Raw genomic sequence first — 21831 nt, 5'->3', positions numbered from 1 at the left:
AAGTCCTTATTGTGTAAGGACTCTTTGGATGGCACTGTAATGAGAAGTTAGTTCTGGTTTTAGGAGACCTTTTGAAGGGAGTGGAGTTGGTATTAATCCTCTCCATTCCTCTGTGGAAGCAAATAAAAAGATTAACAGAGAGGTGTTGGTGATGCTGGCTGGGAGCTCATAGAATAGTTTGAGTTGGAAGTAACCTTCAGAGCTCATCCAGCTCAACACTGCCATGAGCAGGGTCATCTTCACCCAGATCAGGTTGCTCAGAGTCCAATCCAGCCTGGCCTGGGATGTCTCCAGGGATGGGGCATCCACCACCTCTCTGGGCAACCTGGGCCAGGCTCTCACCACCCTCAGGGTAAAAAATTTCTTACTCCTGTCCAGCCTGAATCTCCCCTCCTTTAGTTTAAAACCATCACCCGTTGTCGTGTTGTAACACAGCCTGCTAAAAAATCTGTCCCCATCATTCTTATCGGCCCCTTTTAAGTACGGAAAGGCCACAATAAGGTCTCTCTGGAGCCTTTTCTTCTCCAGGCTGAACAACACCAACTCTCAGCCTGTGCTCATACGGGAGATGCTCCAGCCCCCTGATCATCTTGGTGGCCTCCTCTGGATCCACTCCAACAGCTCCATGTCTTTTCTGTACTGAAGGCTGAAGAAATGCCTTTTTTTCTGGGACTCCAGGGGCCAGCTAACCATCTGCCAAGTAGTTTTACTGGAGGTTCTTGTTGGAGGGCAGAGAAAAAAGCTTTTTCTAGTGGGCCTCGTGCTGCGATGTGAAGGAAGAAATACCTGGGAGTACCAGGTGCTTCCCTTCTTATCAGGAGAGGCTTGGAGAAAGGTCAGAAGGAAGATGGTAGGGGTTGAGAGGCAGAACATTTCTGGGAAAACTAGAAGCTAAATTAGTTCAACCTTACAGCTAAACCACTAACCAGTTGGTTGCTGGTGTCTGGAGACCCTTCCTAGTTTTTACCTGTGAAAACGGGTCTGTGACGGATGGAGCAGCTGAGCTTAGTCACATGGGTTAAGCCAGGGAAGTGCTGTTACCAGGTGAAACTTTGGAGAAGGAAAAAAGAGCAGTGAGGAGCGTGAGAGTGAATCCCCTTCTCTTGGAAGGAACATTCACAGTTGTCATGAGGAAATATCGCTGCCACAGCATCCCAGGAATTCTCTGTACAGCCTTGGCGAACCCTGCTCAGCAAAAATGGGCTCAAATAGAAGTGGGAGCAGAAGAGAGCTACTGGGATGGTCGGGGAAATGGAGAAGCTGCTGAGAGGAAAACGAACCATCCCGGCTATGCTTTATTCAGAATGAATCTCTAAAGATTTTCCTGTGAGGCAAGAAAACACATTTAAATTTAAAACGAAAACAAAAAAAGCACCCTATAGCATTAGCCCAAGCAAGAAGTGGATATTAGCTGACCATGAATACATTTAGGTACTACATCTCATGAAACATCAGCTCTAGAGTAATGCAGTGTAGTACTCAGGACTGTATGATACAGTGGTTTTGGCACTGGCCTCAAACACACAGAACAGTTATAGCTGCTATTGCCATTGTTCTCTTCAGAGACGGTCGGGCTGCGGGAGTTAAAAGGGCTCTGGAGATTTTCCTTCGGTGATCAAGGAGCGCAAGGCTGCGGTAAAACAAAGTTCACTCTGGGAGAAAACCTGGAAAGTCTTTAGGCAAGCAAAGGCAGAGCTGGAGCTCCTCGTACCAGGTTTCTGCCACGGGGAAGCTTGTGTGTATGCCATGTCAATAGATCTTTTTGCTTCCTAAAACCGCCAGATGATAATTCTTGCTGGAACAAAGTGAGGGAAAACTCAGTACATCTGGGTAGATTTTGAGTTTCTCTGCTGTGAGACCGACTGTTTTCATTCTGGGGAAGGGAGGTGCTTTCTGGTGATGTTATAGGAAGGTGTCCCTCTCTAAATCTGCAAAGTGTTACATTTCATTTGTAAATGCCTTTATTTATCATGCAAGATGTTAATCTAAACACTTGTGTACTGGCTTCTAACTTCAGAGCTGTCTGGACAAGAGCAATATGATTACTGCGTGTTGAAATGCTGCTTCTTGAAGTGCCCCTGTTGTTCGAGGTGTCTGTTGATAACAGATACCCAGGGATAGCTGGAGAGACCTTGGTTTAAAAACTGATGACTTTGATCCTGTGATTTCAGGTGTCTTACTGAAAATGACTGTTGGGAACGGAAATGACAAAACTCTGGATATCATTTAACACCTGAGACAAGCAAACATGTCTAACAGTACATGTAATGTGTCTGAGCTTCCTCTGCCCTTAAATAGATTTTTTTTTTTTAGCATGGATTTAGGCAAATATTACTTCCTCTTCCTGTAACACTTGCATCCTTAAAAAAAAAAAAAAAAGAAAAAAATATTCTCCCCTGCTTTTCATTAAAAATAGCATTGTCTTACTGGAGAGAAACCAATGTGCAGAATAGACAGTGATGGCAAGTTGTAGGGTGAGACTCCGCACCGTTCTGTTACCTTGGCAGCTGGTCCTGGGAGAAATGGGACTAATCAAGTCTGACTTCCCACAGGTTTTTCTCTTGCATGGCTTGACTTGCAAAGAAGCAAAAATTTCCATTTAAAGCTTTTCTGCAACTCGTGAATCTTGTGAAATGCTGCTGCAGTGGCTCAGTGGTACTTAACAAGGTGTTTGTTCTCCTGGCAGCCCACATCTCTGATGGGATGCAGATGCTCGAACCTCCTTCCATGCTTGATTTTACAAATGTGTAGAAAATCAGCTATTCTGTTCTCCTTTACTCCTTTTTCCTTTGAATGAAATTCAGCATTAGGTATGTATGACAGAGTAGACACATAGGCCAAGACCTGTACAGCTAGCATAATTTGTCTTATTTTTATAAAATACTGGGTTAAAATAAGACAAATATTATTTATAGATGTCACCAGGAGCCTGCCGGCTGTGGTTTCCAGGAGGGGAAAATTGCAGCGAGCAAGAATGAGATCTCTGGAGTGGTGTTCGGGTGACTTCTTTTCCTTCTGTTTTAAATGGAAAAGGAAAGTGAATGGTGTGGAAATATACGGTGCTTTCAGCCATGTAAATTTGAGCTTTACTCAGACTTGTAGTGCTTGGAGGAGAATACGGGCGTGTGGAAACTTGGACCCTGCTCTGTGGGTAACTGTCTGAGTGTGACGGTGTCTCCCAGCTGCTCGAGGAGTTAACGGGTACGCTTGGTTGTCACAGGTAGTTTGGTGGTGGGTAGACAGAGGCACCAATGCTGCTTCTGGAATCTGCGTTTCCTGAAGCTCCTGATGAGCTTCGTGTTTGTCTGTGCCCAGTTCTAAGTCTGTTTCAGTGACCGCCGTGATGACTTTGGTTCTGTGGCTGCTCTTCCTTCTGCTCATGGCAGCTGAGCGAAGCTGCTGTGTTACCTGCTCTGTTATTTCATATTCCGCATATCTTCAAGGCTTATCATGGACAGGGAATGCACACAAATGTTTGAGGAGAAGATTAGCAGGTGCTCTGGTATTTTAACCCTCTAGTATTAAGACATTTCTTAATATCCACCTTAGTGACATGACATCATTTGTATTCACTCCAGTTGCCCAACCATGAGTAGATTTCTTTTGCCTGTATCAGGTATGTGTGAAAGTAAAAACCCAGTTATAATAAAAGTATAAATGAAAAATACAGATTACAGTTGATTGCTGCATTGCTCCCAAAGGAGCAAAACCTCACTTGAAAGAAATGTTTTGATTTGTGAGGACTGGTTGTTTTTAAGTGGTATTTGGTGCAGATCTGCTACTGAAGGATCTTTGGAAGGCAAGCACTGGTGTGGTAGCGAGCTGCTGGTGCGTCACGTGCAACAAACAAAGAAGATTCCCCCAAAATAAATAAGTGCTACCTTGGTTTTCATGCCCCTGTTCTGCAACAGCTATGCAAACATAACCTTTGGATTGGGCAGGATCCTGAAAAACTGGCAGGAAACCTTAAGCGGCAGCTTGAAAGATGATCAGTTTAAAAGGGCACCCCCTGCTTAGTGGAGTTCAGATATCCACTAGTAAAAGCTAATTTTTGTGGGTTTTCTTTTTTTGAAAGAATGAGGGTGTTTTCTTCATGTTCATGTTCTGTACTGTTCCGACAACTTTAAAAAAATCACCTCCGAATAACACCGTTAATCTGAAATCTAGTCTTTGGTTTAGGGCAAGAAGACCTCTGACAACTTTTAGTTTTGCAGTCACGTTTTGCTCCTTATTTTGAGAAAGATTCAAGAGAATCTTAACAAGGCATGTGCCAAAAAGAGACCACCCCTATTCCTGAATATTTTATCCTTTTCTGTAGATGTGGACCTGGAATGATTATAAAACTCAGTGGTTAGACAATGACTAAGAAAAGCCCAAACGTCAGAAACCACCGTGGATCTTGTTTCTGCTGAAGTCAGTGGGAATTTGACCAGAATTTTGGACTGCAAACAGCCTTGTTAGTGAAGACCTATTTCCAGATGCATTAGACATTGAAAATGCCCAAGGTGTTCTCCCTGTCAAACACAAGTCATTAATAAATAGTAAAAATAGAAAAGTCAGGCTGCAGAATAATATGAAAAAGGCTACTCCACACCAATAATCTTTGAAGCCTGTCGATATAATCCCAAATATAAAGGAACTTTTGCAGAGTAAAAATGGAGCACCAAGCATGTTTTGATTATTTTAAAGCCTGTATTTTATCAGGTGCTACAGCAGAGTGCCTTAGCAATGTTGAAGGACCAAATATTTTTTCCCAAACCTGGCGTGACTGTACAATGGACCCAGGTGAGTTTAAGTGAGGCTGCAAGTTGATTTAGGAAATAGGTCAACTCCTGAGTGCCATTACTGGTGGCAGTTATTGTGTCGTGGTTGCGAAATAATTATTAGAAGTAATTTGAAAACCTGTACTGCTGGGAGTGTAAAGGCGAAATGGCAGAACAGATATACCCCATGGTCTCTTTACAGCAGGTAATACCTGTGTTAGTGCTATTCAAACTAGTGTGCAAAAGTATAATAAGAGAAAGCAGCCTTAGAGAAATGCAAATGCAGCCCCTCACTCCTTCCTCTGGGCTTATGGATTAGTCTTTAATGGGGAAGTGAAGGAAGGGAAAGCTGTGTCTTCTGCATACATGACTCAGGTTATTTTCAGGTTTTTTTTTGTGGTGAGGTGATGTGCATCTTTCATGTGATGCGAGTGTGACAAAGGGTATGAACAGAGGCATGAAAGAGGCATCTCTCTTGCTTTTGGGGGATTGATAACAGCTAATAAGTACATAATGTAGATTGTAATCAAGCCGATGTAAAAATAAACGAACGACCTAAATCCCTCAACAAAACAAAAAACCCCAACAATACCCCCACAACAAATACCAAAAGACTCCAACAACCAAACCTTTCCCCTTTGCATTTATAAAGAACCTGAGTCCTGTTAGTGCAGAAATTTTCAGCCACTCTTTATGTTGGTAGGAGATGATGTCCCAGCGAACGTTTTGTACGCTTCCTAATGAACTCTCGTTATCACACTGTCAGTTTTTCTAAACTGCAGTTAAGCCTCTGTTGTTAAACGACTAAAAAATTATATTGGTTCATGTGGCTGCAGCTGTTTGTTCAGCAGTACTTTAAGTGGCCTATTTCTTTCTTGAAAATTGCCCAATCTTTAGCTAAATGCGTGGCTTTTGGTAGCAGGAGCCAGTGGAGCATTCGTCTCTCCTATGGAATTCTGCTGGGCAAATCTGTCATCTAAATTGCGGTCGCTGGCGCGCAACACTGCGCTGATCTGATGTTGCTAAAGAGCCGTTCCCATTTAGCTGATGCTGAATGCGAACATTCCTGTAGTCTTAATACAAATATACTCAGTAATGTCACATTTTACTTTTGTAATTTGCTGGAGCTGTTTGTTGTTACATACTCGAGGAATCTGATACACATGCGTGGTGTTCAGTGCCTGCAGAAAATAAAGAGAAGTTGCACAAGGCTTTCAAATAAGAGCTCTTGCTTGGTAGGTAGGATGTGAGAAACGTTAGCTAAATCAAAAGCCTCAAATTATAAGCTTTTTTTCAGTTTGGAAAGAGCTGATTTGTTCAGTACGATTGTGGGAGGAAAAGGAATTCAGGAGATATTCAGAAATTGGCCAAACCAAAAGCAAAGCTGGGAAGTCAGAGGAAGCATTTTGGTTTTTTTAAGCGTGCTTTTGCTGCTCTTGCGATATCTATCAACATGCCTGCCTTCAATCTGCCTGTCAGGTTTCTCCAGTCCCTTTTCCTGCAGGAAGAAATGGTGGCTGGGAACATTGTTGCTGTTTTCTGCAGGCTCTTTTCTTCAGCGTGTTGATGGAGCCAGAGCCACATCTGTAGCTGGGCAGCAGGGACACCGGTAGATGCCGTGTGCACCGAGCTCCTCCGGCATCCAGAGTCTAAAAAGTTGGAGGATCTGGAGGCAAAGCAAATATTTGGGATGGTATCAATGTTTCCCCTATGTGCTGGTGTCAGGAAATCTCACTTTGAGGGAAAAGGGCAATGGAAGAGTTGATCTGCAGAGCCTGCCTCAGTTTACCTGGTAAACCAGCATCAGGAGTTACTAAGGAACTTGCAGGTCAGAGATATGTGGGCTTTGCTGGGTGGCAGGACAGGATGAATATAAATCCTGTCCCTCCCTAAATTGATACTTCTGCTTGTCAAGAGCAGTGCAAGGTGGCTGCAGTTGCTCTTGGTATGGTTTTGTTTGGGTAATGACACCGTGTCCCCAGCGGTTTGTGCAATGGTGGCCTGTCGGTGTCCCTGCTCTGCCTGAGCCGATTGCTCCCCGGCAGAGAAAAAAGGCAGTGAGGGGGCAAGTGTGATTACAGCCTGACGGGAGCCCAGGGTCAGCCCTGGAACATGAAATCAGTTTGAGCTCTGCTGTTGAATTACTGGTTGCAGGTTATTCCCATTAACTTTTATAAAAAAGAATAAGGTGGTTATTTTCTACTGTGAGTTGGTGGTAGTGCAATCAAAGGCTTTTTTTTTTTTTTTTTTTAATTAGAGCTTGAAGCATATGTGAGTACCTCTATTGTGACAATTTTGGTGGTAGGGAAAATCGTCCTTTTGCTACAACGCCAGAAAAGACGGAAACCAAGCCACCTCTGCAGTGCAGCAGATGCAAACGTGCGCTCAGGGCTGCACGTCTGTTGGAACCTGCTGAGAATTGTCGCTGTTTTACTGTCGGAAGGTGATGCGGAAAACCCTGGACAATTCTTTATGCTAATAATGGGGCATTACTTCATTTCCCCTTGGAGGATGCATGAACTTAATTGTATGAGGCTTTGAGGGTTTTGCCTGCTCTCTGTAGCATCTTCCATTTATATTTTTCATTAGCTCTCATTTCAGATTGCCTGGTACAGGACTGCTGTGGCTGTGTAGCCTAATTTTTAATATGCCGTCCTTGGGGCCAAGAGGGATGAGAATGTTATAGGTTCCACTGGCCCAGCTGGGTGGGAATTGCAAGTATAAGCTACCACAGCCTGTGTTTTAAGAGGCTATGTGTAACGTGAGAGCGGGTGGATAAAAGCATTTTAAATCCTAGCGTGCTCAGCCATTCTCCTCTTGAGCACGTTGTCCAACATAGATCAAACTGAGAAGGGTTACTGAATATTTTTTTTTTCTGGGAATGGGAACATGTTGAAAGTGTTCTCACGCTGTTGAATGAAGGCCTAGATGGGAGACCAAAGTGAGGAAGAATAGATTTGACAAGTGACTAAAGGGAGATGTTGTGAAATGCTGCTGAGGCTTGCTTTGGGGATGAGAAAAGTAAATTTGGGTGAAGACTCAAGTGGTAAGTGGGTGTGGGAGGGATCAGGGAATATTTGAGGAAGAATCTGATTTGCAGACTGTAAGTGTTGGAAGAATTTGGAATATTTTTCTGAGCTAATTTGTTGCTATATTAATATTTTGCAGCTGTAATCTTTATACAACACTGTTTTTCTTCATCAGAGTGAGATGTTGCAGTCAGAAAAGCAATGTATTAGGTAAATTGAGAGAGCACCAGTTATATTTTTAGGTTATTTTAAATTGAATTGTCAGAATGAAATTGCAGCGCAGTTCCAAATAGAGCCTGACAGCAGCACCTCCATCCACCTTCCCCTATCCAGCAATCTTCATTAGAAAATAAACCCCTTCTTGTTCTTTTTTTCTAACCTAATTTCCTATTTGGTGTTTTCTCCCCAGCACAGCTCTGGTTTCAACCATTTCTGGTCTCTCTGACACCGCGAGCGTGTTTTGGTCCTGTCCCTCTCATAGTTATGGTTCTTGAAAATGGTTCTTGAGAAACCTTCACCTTTTTGAACACATATATGGGTAGAAGCCGCTGACTTTTATGCGTTGTTCTCCAAAATGTGGTGAGCACGCTGTTACCAGCGCTGACGGGAGAAGCTTTCCAGCTGCAAGACGCCTTTGAATATATGGCAAATGCTTGCACAGGGATTTGGATTTAGTTTCTGAGCTTAGTGACCTGTTGCTAAAAGTCTTGACTCACGATATAGCAAGGGTTTGATTATTTTTATTATTTTCTGTGTAGTGTGCTTTGATTTTTTTTTTTTTTTTACATTTAAAATGAGTATTTGTTATTTTGAAAGCACTGTATGTATTGATCTTCTGTTAAATTCTTCTACTGGATTAAATTCAGTTCATGATTAAATTAAATCTAATTGTTTAATGTGTGTTTAAGTGCTTTTTTTTCCCCACTCATTACCTCAGGCAACCAAATTATCCCACAAGTTGCCAGATTTTCCTTTGCTGTTAGCTAAACCAGAGCAGGGATTCTAAATGAATTCCACCAAAGTGGGGGCTAAAAACATTGATGCATCAGAATATTCATGAATCATATATCAGTGGATGCAGTAATCTTCAAGGAAGATTTTGCAAAGATAAATATTGCAAGTGATTTTGAGAATTCAGTGGTAAACAAGATGTCTAAGCTTATTGTCCAATTTTTTCATCACCTATGTTTCTAATACCTGGCTCTCAAGTTAATGGAAATATTTCAACCATAGAATGATGTTAAATTATTGTGGAAAAGAAAAGCTGAAAAATAACCTTTGACCATAAAATTGAACTTTTCAAATGTATCGATAAAGTAGTATTTGTATACAACTTTAGGATCCAGCTTTTAGTAGTAGACATGGTGTTGGTGCACCTCTTCTGCAAACCGTGCCTCTGAGCTTCGATACCGGAATGTTCTCAATGGGTTTGGCTGCTCTTGGTCTTGAAATTCCCGAGTAGTGATGCATGAAGTGTGGTAGGTGGTATGTGATTTCACAATGGTAGATGAGGTATACCACTTAAAACTTAAATTTTAGGTTGAAATTGCCCATATTAGGATTTCTTTTTTTTTTTTTTTTACTTCAAACCCAATCTATAATAAGTTCCATGCTTAAGAAGGCCTTTTTTTTTTTTCCAGCCTTCAAAAATTGAGTGTTAGCCAATGTATGGGAAGTAATTAGGTCATTGAAACAAGACTGGTAGTTTAAAGAATTTGTCTTAATGGGATACAGAAGTTCAAGTGATACCTCTGAAAAGATTTTGGGAATGTTTAAAATTTTTTTGGTGCTTCAGAGAGGTGAACTTTTAAGAAAAGAGAGTATCTTTCTTTACAAAAATATTTGTCCAGTGTTTTTGTTTAAAATAAATGCTCTGTTGTTTGTTTAGCAGAGTTGACTCAGCTTTGGTTGGTTATCATAGTTCAGCACTGTTTTTGCGTTTTCATGTGAATTTTTAGTCATTCCCAGGCTTGGTTTGGGTTTTGGGGATCTTGTTGTATCCCTTGCGTTAGCTGCCTGCGGAGCCGCGCTTCTCTTCGCTGAATTTGGAAAAACATCAAACGTGACTTAAGTCTTGATCTGATATCCCTCAAATGTCACTCACTGCTAAGAAAAAAAATATTAGATAACATGTAGTAATGCAGTGGCTGTGGATAGAAGCAAGAGGTAAAAGACTTTGCTTGTTTTAAATGAGTTACTTGATGAGTAGTTACCCTGTTTCCCCAAAAATAAGACAGGGTCAGTATTAATTTTTGCTCCCAAAGATGCTTACTTTTTTTACATGTATAACTGCCTGGACATTATTTAAATTGACTTTTTTTGATGAACTGTAACTAGGGCTTATTTTTGAAGTAGGGCTTATATTTTGAACATCCTCAAAAATCCTGAAAAATCATGCTAGGGCTTGTTTTTGGGGTAGGGGAAACAGGGTACTATGGGAAGTTAATGATGATCGTGTAAGGTAGTAGGTTGGATTAGGAAGGATAAAAGGCTTGGACGATGAAACAGGTGCTGAGTTTTGGCCTGAACTTGACTTCTTTGTCTGAATTACTTCGTTTATCAGAGTTGGTTTCTTTGTTTGAACCTGGTCCCCGGTTTAAGCCCAGCTTCTGCCTTTTGCCATGCCATATATATCTAGATATCTGTATATGTACAGAGTCTCCACTTGTCAGCTGGATTGTTGCTGCCCAAAGAAAATGCTCTCTTAAGCAATAAAATAATGAACAAATAGGTTTGGTTAGGAAATGAAGTAATTTGGTAGCCGCATGTAACCAAGAGCAGTTCTGTACTGGAATATATGTGCTGCAGAATACGGAGTTTATGAATTAAGATAAAATAGTGTGGGTTTTGTCTTTGCATGGGTTCATTTAATTTGTTTCCATTTAATTGTTGATGTGTTTGGGGAAATGCAAGTAAGGGTGAGAAAGGAATTCAGATTAGGCAACTGACAAATTTAAACCCTAATTTGATTTGACGGTGAAGCTTTTGCTGAAACTTGGGTTTGTGTACACTTGAACCTGGTGTTAAAGTCATCCAAAAAATCTGGATGTGGTGCCCACTGGGATCTTCATTTCTGGTTCCTGCAGTTTCAAATTTAATGTGTAGTGGACCAGAAGGCATTATTGACTGTTAGAAATTATTTTTTTTAAATTGTCTGGACTACCTGGGTAGATAGAATGAATTTGATAGTATTATTTGGAAAAATATTTTAATGCTATTTGATGGGTTTTTAACTTGTATTCTTTAAATAGTGTTACTGGATAATGCCTGTGAATAATTAGAATAATTTTGAGCTAACTTTTCTGTTTTGTTTTGTTTTGTTTTTTTTTCCTCCTTTCTTTGCAGGACAAAATGGCAAAAATGGAGGTGAAGACATCACTTTTAGACAACATGATAGGGGTGGGAGATATGGTTCTTTTAGAGCCGCTTGATGAAGATTCGTTCATCAATAACCTGAAAAAGCGCTTTGATCACGATGAAGTATATGTGAGTATATATTAACAAATCACTTTCTATGAGGACCTGTGTTGTCATTCTCAAAATATATGTTTGTTTATAAGTATGCACATAGATTGAATGCATGAATTGTATTAGGGATATTTAAAACCTTACTTGTGCTGTGGTCTTGCCTGTACTGCACTGTTTGCATTTGATCTTTTCCATCTAGAATGTTCTTACTTTTTTTGTCATTGCACAATGTGGTGGGCTTCTGATTTTCATAAAAAACAGTTCCAGAACTGATGATGACAGTAACTTTGATGCTTGTATTGTCAGAGGATGTTGCAGGTATAAAGAATTCACTCCCAGGGAAGGCACTTCCAGGACATTAGAGCAGGTGTATGTAGAAAGTTTATGCTTTTGATATGCTTGTGCTAGCTTCAATGTTGCCTGCTGTCTTTGATTTGCAAAAAAAGTTACATTTATTAGAATGGTTGGATTTTAAACTAGAAACAATGAGCTTGGATATATGTGGAAGTGATCAAAATATTCAAGCATATTCATTTCTGAATGAGGATCGATAGGAGAGGTGTTGTGAACTGATATTTGAAACAGGATGGGAATGAGGAGGCAGATTGAGATTACAGTGAAGCTTTTCATTTCCTACTTCATCCCTCTTTAGTCCTTTTTTGTTAAGATGTGCAGAGTATTGTATCTGTTGTACTGCTGGGGCTGTGTGAACTTCGTGACTTGTAGGGACTTTCCAAGGCTGCTGGTGAAAGATATGTGTCTTTTAAGAGCAAAGCTGAAATATTGAAGCCAAAGCATAGCTACGATCTGCAAGTAATTGTGTCTGCAGCTTATTACAAATCAAATAATGTGTTCTGTACTTAATTATAACTTGGCTCCCCTCCAGCTTTTAATTTTTAGTGTGACTATATTTTTCCTTCTTGCTAAGCATTTGAACCTTCATGGTTTCGTTATACTTTTTCCTTCCCATCCTCCCATATGGGAGGATCTGTGTTATTTTTATTTGCTTCTTCTGTCCTTTAGTTATAGTCTGTTGCTTTTATACCTCTGCTATTCCTTGCCTGCTGCATCTTTTTCCTGGAGTCATTTTCCTACTCAAGCATGCCTGTTCCCTTTTCTGTAGGCATTAGCTTGGCAATACAGTGTTGGAGTTATCTGCTATTAGATCACCTTTACCTGCTTGCTTCTGAAGTCTGGACTGACAATTTAAATTAACCAGAAAATTAAAGTAAGATGAGGATTCTCTGTATCCATTAAAACCTTGTTGGAGAAGAAACCAAAATGATATATATTTGTAGAAAGACTTCTTCCACAATGCTCAAAAGAAAAATCTTCCTGATACCTTTGAGAGTTACATTGCCAAAAAATTGTGTCTTAAATTTTCCTTGTTTTGTGAAGATATAGAATGCTCCCTCTTGATAACCCTTGGACGTTGATACAAGGAGGTAGATATCAGGCTCCTCTTTGCTGCTCTTCATCCAGCTCTGGCAAGTCCCTCATTCCCAACAGCTGCCATGGGGGGATTCCGAGATATTTTTTTTTTTTGAGTCAGCGGCTTGTATAATTAACCTGTTTCACATCAGTTTTGGGGTTAACTCAGTATTCCTAATACCTACAGTAAAAGCAGGTGATACCGAATCATCTCATTAGATTTTAGCTCATAAAAATATGAAGGAGAAGAAGAGGGAACTGCTTGCCTAGAGACTGAAGAAGATGGTATTGCCTTGCCTAGTATTTCGTCATATTTGAAAGTTTTATTTAAAGCATTAAGGATAGAAACCTGCTCTGTGAGGGTACCCTGGACTATGAGTTCCTTAAGAAGGATTGCCAAAAGTCATATGGGAGTGGATTTGTCAGGATTTTTTTTTTCCCGTAAACTACTATGGATTGCAAAGTATTTAATTACGTGTTTCTACTTCATTTAGACTGGAGAGCTTTTGCTTGAAAGGAATCAGTTTGAATGGCAAATGGGCAATCTGTTTTATTTTTATCTGCTATTACACACTAGCTGACAAGCGTGTTCAAACACATGGTTCTTTGAGATGGTGACAGAGAAACATGTATTTCCCTGTTTCTGATTCGTCTGGGCCTGGCACTGATGTGCAAGGTAATTAACAGTATTATGTGCTTTGGCAGGTAATACAAGGTGTCGCTTTTCTCTAGCATTGTAGGATCCTTTGCCTTGCAGGTGGGAAACCCTCATACTTAAACATGCTCTGTTGAGAAGTGTGAACTGCTGCCAAAACCAAAAGATATTTTTGTTGTTGTGTTTTTGGTGTGTGTGTGTGTGTGTGTGTGTGTTTTGGTATTTTTTTCCCTGAATCATTCCTTTGTAGTTTGTTGTACTATCAATTACCCTTTTTATCTCCAGGTTTGTTTGATCATGTATTTTATTTTATTTTATTTATTTTATTTTATTTTATTTTATTTTATTTTATTTTATTTTATTTTATTTTATTTTATTTTATTTTATTTTATTTATTTTATTTTATTTTATTTTATTTATTTTATTTTTTAAGGCCTTACAAGTACTGTTTGTGAATATACACTATGAAGGCAAAATGTTGCAGATCTTTGCAAGTATCAAAACATTCACTACATCCATGGTGGAAAGAATAGATGTTTCTGCCTGTGCCACGTGCTGCTACCAAGTATACGAGTTAGTTTGAGGAATATTATCTGCTTACTCGGTTGAGTTCTGCTGCCCCGCAAATTTCATGCCACTGTCATGTATTTTAGAAAACTTTTCAAACAGTAACAGTTGGAACCATGCTTATGGTAACAACCACACATTAATTTTCAAGTGAAAATGCTTCGCTCCCTTCTTCTTGCCACCCAGTCTCTTCTCCCCAAACCTCACTCATGAAAACTACACTTTGCATTTCTGTTTTTAGACTCCAATGGGCACAATGAAGCCTTTGTTACATCTGGAAGTAATGTGTATTTTACCACGTAAAATCTGTAGTTTGCATGCTCTCCTGGGGAAGCCAAATTTGGGCTATTAAAGAACTGCTGTTGGTGCTTAACAAAGACTCGGGATTTCTTCAGCTCTAACAAGTTGAGCTCTCGGGATCCTTTCACAGGCGGCAGGAATGGATTTGTTGTTTTGTGGCTCAGTTGTGGGGTTAAGGTCACCCCTCATGTCAGTGCTTCATTGTGGGCATTACTAAAAGTGGTGTCCAAGTTTAACAAAAAACTAAACTAAGTAGAACTGAAGCTATATGAAGGGATTGAAATGCTTCTACAGCAGTAAACCAGGGCTTACTCAGAATCAGCTTCTAAGCAGTTTTCCGTAGACCGACAGCTGTGTCTGTGCTATGTATGTTCATTTTAAAACAGTTACAGTTGCAGCCTTCAAAAGGGTTTGTTGTGAGACCTGTAACATGAATAGCTTTGAAAATGCTGTGAAGTTGGCCAGATGTTGCATAATGGTGTGAGCCAGTCTTGATAGGTAAGCGTGAAAGTCAGGTCAAGCCGTCGGTGCATGGTGCCACATCTGTCCCCATAGCCAAAGGTGACCAGATAAATGGGCTCATTCTACTAGAAGAGAACACAATTTTTGTCTTTTGTAGTCTTTTTGCCAGTAGTTAACGTTTGACGCTGAATGTTTGATATTGGAGATCCTAGTGGCAGCTCCATGTATCCCTTCGAAATTCCAGATCTGGTCTGTAAGAGACAGGGTGCGAATTTTGGCGTGGTCCTATGCAGGAAGAGGAGTTGGACTCGATAACTCTTGTGGGTCCTTTCCAACTCACAGTATCACAGTATGTTTGGGATTGGAAGGGACCTCAAAAGATCATCCAGTCCAATCCCCCTGCTGGAGCAGGAACGCCTAGGTGAGGTCGCACAGGAACATGTCCAGGCGGGTTTTGAACGTCTCCAGAGAAGGAGACTCCACAACCTCCCTGGGCAGCCTGTTCCAGTGCTCTGTCACCCTCACTGAGAAGAAGTTTCTTCTCAAATTTAAGTGGAACCTCTTGTGTTCCAGCTTGATCCCATTACCCCTTGTCCTATCATTGTTTGCCACTGAGAAGAGCCTGGCTCCATCCTCATGGCACTCACCCTTTATATATTTATAAACATTAATAAGGTCACCCCTCAGTCTCCTCTTCTCCAAACTAAAGAGACCCAGCTCCCTCAGCCTTTCTTCATAAGGGAGGTGCTCCACTCCCTTAATCATCTTCATTGCCCTACGCTGGACTCTCTCCAGCAGTTTCCTGTCCTTCTTGAACTGAGGGGCCCAGAACTGGACACAATATTCCAGATGTGGTCTCACCAGGGCGGAGTAGAGGGGGAGGAGGACCTCTCTCGATCTACTAACCACCCCCCTTCTAATACACCCCAGGATGCCATTGGCCTTCCTGGCCACAAGGGCACAGTGCTGGCTCATGGTCATCCTGTTGTCCACCAGGACTCCCAGGTCCCTTTCCCCTACACTGCTCTCTAATATGTAATCTCCCAACCTATACTGGAACCTGGGGTTGTTCCTGCCCAGATGCAGGACTCTACACTTGCCCTTGTTAAATTTCATTGGGTTATTCCCCGCCCAACTCTCCAGCCTGTCCAGGTCCCGCTGGATGGCAGCACAGCCCTCCGGCGTGTCAGCCACTCCTCCCAGCTTAGTGTCATCAGCAAACTTGCTGATAGTACACTCAATTCCCTCGTCCAAATCGTTAATGAATATATTGAATAATATTGGCCCCAGCACTGACCCCTGGGGCACTCCACTAGATACTGGCCTCCAACTAGACTCCGCACCATTGACTACCACTCTCTGGCTTCTCTCCCTAAGCCAGTTTGCAACCCACCTCACTACTCTATTGTCTAGACCACACCTCCTCAACTTAGCTGTGAGGATGCTGTGGGAGACTGTGTCAAAGGCTTTACTGAAGTCAAGGTAGACCACATCCACCGCTCTGCCATCATCCATCCACCTTGTTACATTCTCATAAAAGGCTATGAGGTTGGTAAAGCATGACCTACCCTTGGTAAAGCCATGCTGACTGCCCCTAATAACCCTCTTATCCTTGATATGCCTGAGATGGCACCAAGGACAATCTGTTCCGTTACTTTCCCAGGGACAGAGGTGAGGCTGACCGGTCTATAATTACCCGGGTCCTCCTTCTTGCCCTTTTTGAAGGCTGGAGTGACATTTGCTTTCCTCCAATTCTCGGGCACCTCTCCCGTTTCCCAAGACTTGGCAAAGATGATGGAGAGCGGTCCAGCAATGACTTCAGCCAGCTCCTTCAGCACCCGCGGATGCATCCCATCTGGACCCATGGATTTATGGATGTCCAGACTATTTAATTGCTCCCTAACCCAGTCCTCATCGACTAAAGCAAACTCCTCCATTGACCTGGCTTCATCCGGGGTCTCAGGGGTACAGGGCTCCCCAGGACAGCCTCCGGCAGAGTAGACAGAGACAGAGAAGGCATTCAGTAATTCTGCCTTCTCTGTATCTTCTGCCACCAGGGCACCCGCCCCATTCATTAGTGGGCCTACATTGCCTCTGGTATTAGTTTTATCTGCTATGTATTTGAAAAAGTTCTTTTTGCTGTCCTTGACCCCTCTCGCCAGCTGTAATTCTAAGGAGGCCTTGGCTATCCTAGCTGCCTTCCTACATCCTCTAACAGCAGCCTTATATTCCTCCCAAGTGGCCAGCCCCTGCTTCCATGACCTGTAAACTCTCCTCTTCTGCTTGAGCACTCAGGACATTCTGTGATCCTATGATAAGAGCTCTCCTTGCCAAGACCATTCAGATGTGGATCCCCTGACGGTTCTCTTGGACCATCCTGGGCATGGTCACTTTGAGCCCTTTAAGAAGACTATATGAATTTCACACTGTGGCACAAACAGGGCAATAAGAACACTCCTAAGAATCAGAGAACAGGCTACAGCTTGATTACCTGTTGTTCAATTTTATGTGTATTTGAGGGAAAGTTTAATGGACTTGGGTGTTAGGTTGCATACCAGAGTGCAAAACTGGAGGCCGTGCCATAAAAATAAGTGTGAAGGCTGGTGGAGCTGGAGTTTGGTCAAATATTCTACTGAAGTCCATCAGATTCTGCAGTAATCTTGTGCTGAGTGGCTTTGGGTGGAAGGGCTAACATGTATGTGTTAATTGGAAATGGGAATCTTGGAGTTAAGTCATGTCTGGAAATGTCTGGGGTATGTCTGACCAAGAAAAACCTCATTAAAAAGCTGTAATTGTTTATTATATTCTTTTTTTTTTTTGCAACGCTTAAACTTTTCATTGACAGAATTTGCATTGCTTTTTCGCAAAAGTTGTTTTGTGTAAATATCAGTAACAAAAGCCTGTGAGAGGTTTTCTTCAACTTTATAAAGTAAAATGTGGCTCATGGGCAATGTAGTTAGCAAGCAGAAAAAAAAAATACAATGTTGATTATTTGAAGGTTCCAGGGAGCAGTTTGTGCGGTTGAAATGTGTGACCCAGAGACCGCATGGAAAACTTCAAACGCATTTATAAAATTCGGGTTGTATGTCACTGATGAATTTTGACTCATTCTGTTGAACTCTCTCCCTGAACTTTTAATTTTGATTTTCTTTAACTTGGCTGAAACTTGCTCAGCCCATCCAACTCAGCAATTATTTTTCCTTTGTATTTTCGGATGCTGGCAAATGGGATGGGGGGCATCTGTCTATATGTGCGCTTACAGTGACTCACAAATGGTAGAGATTCAGACTAAATTGTAGTGTATATATATATATCAGTCTGAAAATTATTTTGGGGCTGAGCTTGTTGTTTTGTGAGGAGTCTGGAGGGGAGTGGTGCTGTGGAGGCCTTTAGAAGCAAGATTCAGCTTTATTCTGCTGCCCTGCACATTTTTCCCTGCAGTTATGTTGTTTCTTGAAGTCTTTCCAAATTTGCAGAGGTCAGTGTTTTGTTCCTCACAACAAAAATGCTTCTTTGCTTTTTGTTCTTTACAACAAAACAGAATCTTTCTGATGTCAGCGTTTAATTTGTATTTTCTGCGCGTGGAGTTTGTGGGCTGCTTTGGGCAGGAGCAGCCTTATGGTACTGAACACATGTTGTTTTATCACTGAAACATGAAATATTTGGCATTCCAGTGTAATAACTTGCTGTTAGCTGTCTGAGGTAACATCCTTGTGGCTGTTGTGGTGCGCTCATTTCACAGACAGAGCTGCTTCCTCTGCGTCTCTATTGTTTTAATATTTTAGGGGTAGCCTAAAACTTGACCTTACTCAGCTATGTCTGCCTGTATATTGATTCACCCGTTTTTCAGCTACCTTACAGTATTTAGGTGTTTACTGAATTGCCGTGAAGCATAGTGGCTTTGTTCCTGCCACGCTTGTACCTGGTATTCCAGGTGCTATGTTTGGAAGGAGAGGGTAGAGGACAGAATTATGTGAACGAGACCTATTGTCATGGTCTGTATTGGCCTTGTGCGACCATCCCTCCACGTCATTCTGTTGCTGTTCTGAAGAACAGAATTTTTATAGAATCATTTAGGTTGGAAAAGGCCATCAAGATCATAGAGTCCAACCATAACCTAACTGCGGCACTAAACCATGTCCTTAGGAACCTTGTCTGTATAACTTTTAAACACCTCCAGAGATGGTGACTCCACCACTGCCCTGGCAGCCTGTTCCAATGCCTGACAACCCTTTCTGGGAAGAAAGTTTTCCTAATATCCAATCTGAACCTATTTTTTTTGGTATTGGGAAATGTAAATGCAGCTTGCTGGAAAAATCTTTGTTGTAATAGTATCGAGTGATTGGTGAAGTTCAGTTTTATCCTCAGTTTCATTACCTTCTGATGCCAGCAGTGTTTGCTGGCGTTTATCCAGCCAGTCCAGCCTGGGCTTTCCTTGTGGAGCTGTTGGAGCGGCAGGTTGCGGTGGCCGAGCCCTTTCTGAAGAGCAGGATGGTTTGAGAGCCAGAGCCGAGCAGCCACCCGTCCGCCCATGGTGGGACCCCAGGGGACATGAGTTCCCTCTGATCTCCTCCTCTTCCTCCCTTGGGAGATGCCTGTGTTGGTTTGAGTGATTTTTCCCAGCAGTGCCTCAACAGTTTCCCTCTTTGAGGGAAGCGACTGAGTTGTAGTAATAATATTGTTGCAGCTGCCGCAGGCTGGGACCTTGGAGCCTTCAGCTTCTCTGGCAGATATGAAGAAGGGCTTGTGTGAGCCCAAGGCACATCTTTTCCCGTGATAGCTTGTCATCTAAGTAGCATCATTCTGCCTCCCTGTAAATCTTGTTTTGCTTGTTATCTAGATAGAAATCCTGTTGGTCCTGTGGTCCTTCGCATCAGTTCTCTCTGGTAAAACAAACTTTGTATCTTGCCCAGAGTCAGGGGTGAAGATTTTTGCAGCCAGCAGGCAGTTTGCTTTTTACATTCAAGTGTTTTGTGGGAGGAGAGTTACTTATCTCAAGGCAGTGCTTTCTGTCTTTTCCTTTTTGTACGGCTTTTTTTGAGGCAGTTGGTTGTAGGCCTGTATGCAATATCTGCATAAAAGGAGTAAGAAAACATTAATAAGGATCACAGAAAATTATGTGTGTATTGTGAGCTGTGTGTAGGGGTCTCCTCCTTCCCTACGCACTCTTTCTTTTTTGCCTGAAGTGAGGCTTTGAGCAAAGAGAGAAGGTGATGTAGGAAATGCCTCCCATTGGGCTCCGGGGACTGTTGCAGTGCTGACTTTGCCCCAAAGTGCTATATATTTCTTCCCTAAGGTGATAATGACATTTTGGGCATTTTCTAGTGGTTTCAGTGCACGTTATATGAAATAAAACACCAAAAGGAAGATTAACAAAAGGTTGCCAAATAACAGAAATAGAGTCAAAAGCATCCAAATACTGTAAAAACCTGTTTTTCACTGTGAGGAACATAGGTTAGCCTTGGCTGCAGAGTGGCAGGAGCCATCCTCTCACCACGTTTTATTCATACAGAAATAATGAAACATTGTGGACTGAGCGCTCTTGCTAATGTTTTCACCAATGGTTTCTTGGCGCAGACACTGTCCAGCCTCCAGCTACTGTTTGCTTACGAAAACAAGTCTTTATCTTCTGAAAAGTGAGCAAGCACTGACATTCCAGGGTATTTAAATGCTGTCTTTAAAATTTTTAGTGTCTGTTTTGGGTTGAGTTCCTCATCGCTTACTTTACAGGTTTTGTCTATAATTGCGTCCTGTGTAGGAATTCTGTTTGTTTGTATAAAAACACCCCAGTGTAGTCAGAGAGGCGGATGGCCGAGATGATTAATCTGCTTTGTTAATAACAACATTAGAGTCTGTCATAATGATCGCGAGGTTAGCAGCAATATTTGCTGAGCATCAGAGAGATTTTTGGGGCTCAGATCTTGGTTTAGATTGTGGTTGTGCTACGATTAAGGGCTTGATCCTGATTCCTTTTATTTATTTTTATTTCCCCCTTCCCAATTCCAGGAACTCATCCACTGCCCTTCCATGTGTTTTCCTTTCCAGTCTTTCCTGTTCCATCCAGGTTTTACAAGGCTGCCTATCGTGATCAGTAACTGCATTAAGCACATAGAATAGCTTACCAGAATTGTTTGTTTTCTGTTACAACATACAGACTTTGTCCACTACATTTCTGGGGCTCAAACGCTGTGTTTGGGATGATGGTCTTGAGCAAGAGAATTTTAATCATCCTGGGGAATAGGCTATGTTTGTTCAGAAATCCAGTATTATATGTCTTCCCTCATACAAACATAATTAGAAAGACCTCCATCCAAACTACAGGGAAAAACGGTATCAAGGAGAGAAAGACTATGTGTGAGGGACTGGTTTGTATTTTCAGTTCACTGCAGACTAGCTTTTGGAAAAGTAAATTTTTAGCAGCAGTTTCCCTTCCAACGAGGGCAAGGGGTAGAAACAGGCTTTCTTATCTGCAGCAACTCACAGATTGTTCCAACCTCTTTAGAGCTCATCAGGAACTTTGTAGAGATGCTGTGTTTGCTGGGCAATACTAATGAGAGGAGCCAAAGCTCATCAAAGATCAGTGCCATGGGATGCTGTACAAGTCCAACCCTTACTGGGTATAGGAGTATCCACGTGGAAGGTCCTGTTTGAGGAAACTTTGTTAGTTCCCATTCTTCCCACTTGATCATCACTCTTTGGGGTTTGGGGTTGTGTTGTGCCAGCATCGTTGCTTGCAGGTGGTACCCGGAGGTTCTGCTCATGCTCCCAGCTCTCTGGAGCCCAGCATTGGCTCCATGCAAAGTGCAGCTGCATGGCTTGGATCACAGGTAGAATTTATTTTGTACGTGCTGTCATGAAACAGCACCCACAAACCCCAGGATGAAATCCTAGTTTGTTTGTTTTGTGTTTTTCAAGTGCCCAGCCTATCCCTTCCCGCCAAACAACACAAACACCTACATTGCTACACACAATAATAAGGTAAATCAAGGGCCCACAAATAATCACAATCCAAGGTGGGTTTGGTTTTGGTCTTGATGTAGCTCTTTTCCTTATTCTTTTCAAACAGAGCGTCTTGCAACTTTGCAAGTGTTTTCAACCTGAAAAAACACAATGGACCAGAAGGAGGGTGCATTTAGCTATTTTATTCAAGGTGCAT

General features: G+C 41.8%; 1 protein-coding gene across 5 annotated transcripts in view; it reads left to right on the top strand.

The window, feature by feature from the left end:
- MYO1B (myosin IB) overlaps positions 1–21831 on the top strand; it is a 114646-nt gene that overhangs the window by 12612 nt on the left and 80203 nt on the right. For all 5 annotated transcript variants that reach the window (XM_082057317.1, XM_082057320.1, XM_082057316.1 and 2 more), the window contains one exon: positions 11138–11278. In XM_082057317.1, the coding sequence (XP_081913443.1) occupies positions 11138–11278 (141 nt within the window). The remainder of the gene's footprint in view (positions 1–11137; positions 11279–21831) is intronic.

This window comes from Streptopelia decaocto, assembly GCF_964273445.1.
Source record: "Streptopelia decaocto genome assembly, chromosome: 6".
In the NCBI taxonomy this organism is placed as follows: domain Eukaryota; kingdom Metazoa; phylum Chordata; class Aves; order Columbiformes; family Columbidae; genus Streptopelia; species Streptopelia decaocto.
This window is presented reverse-complemented; position numbering and strand designations above follow the sequence as displayed.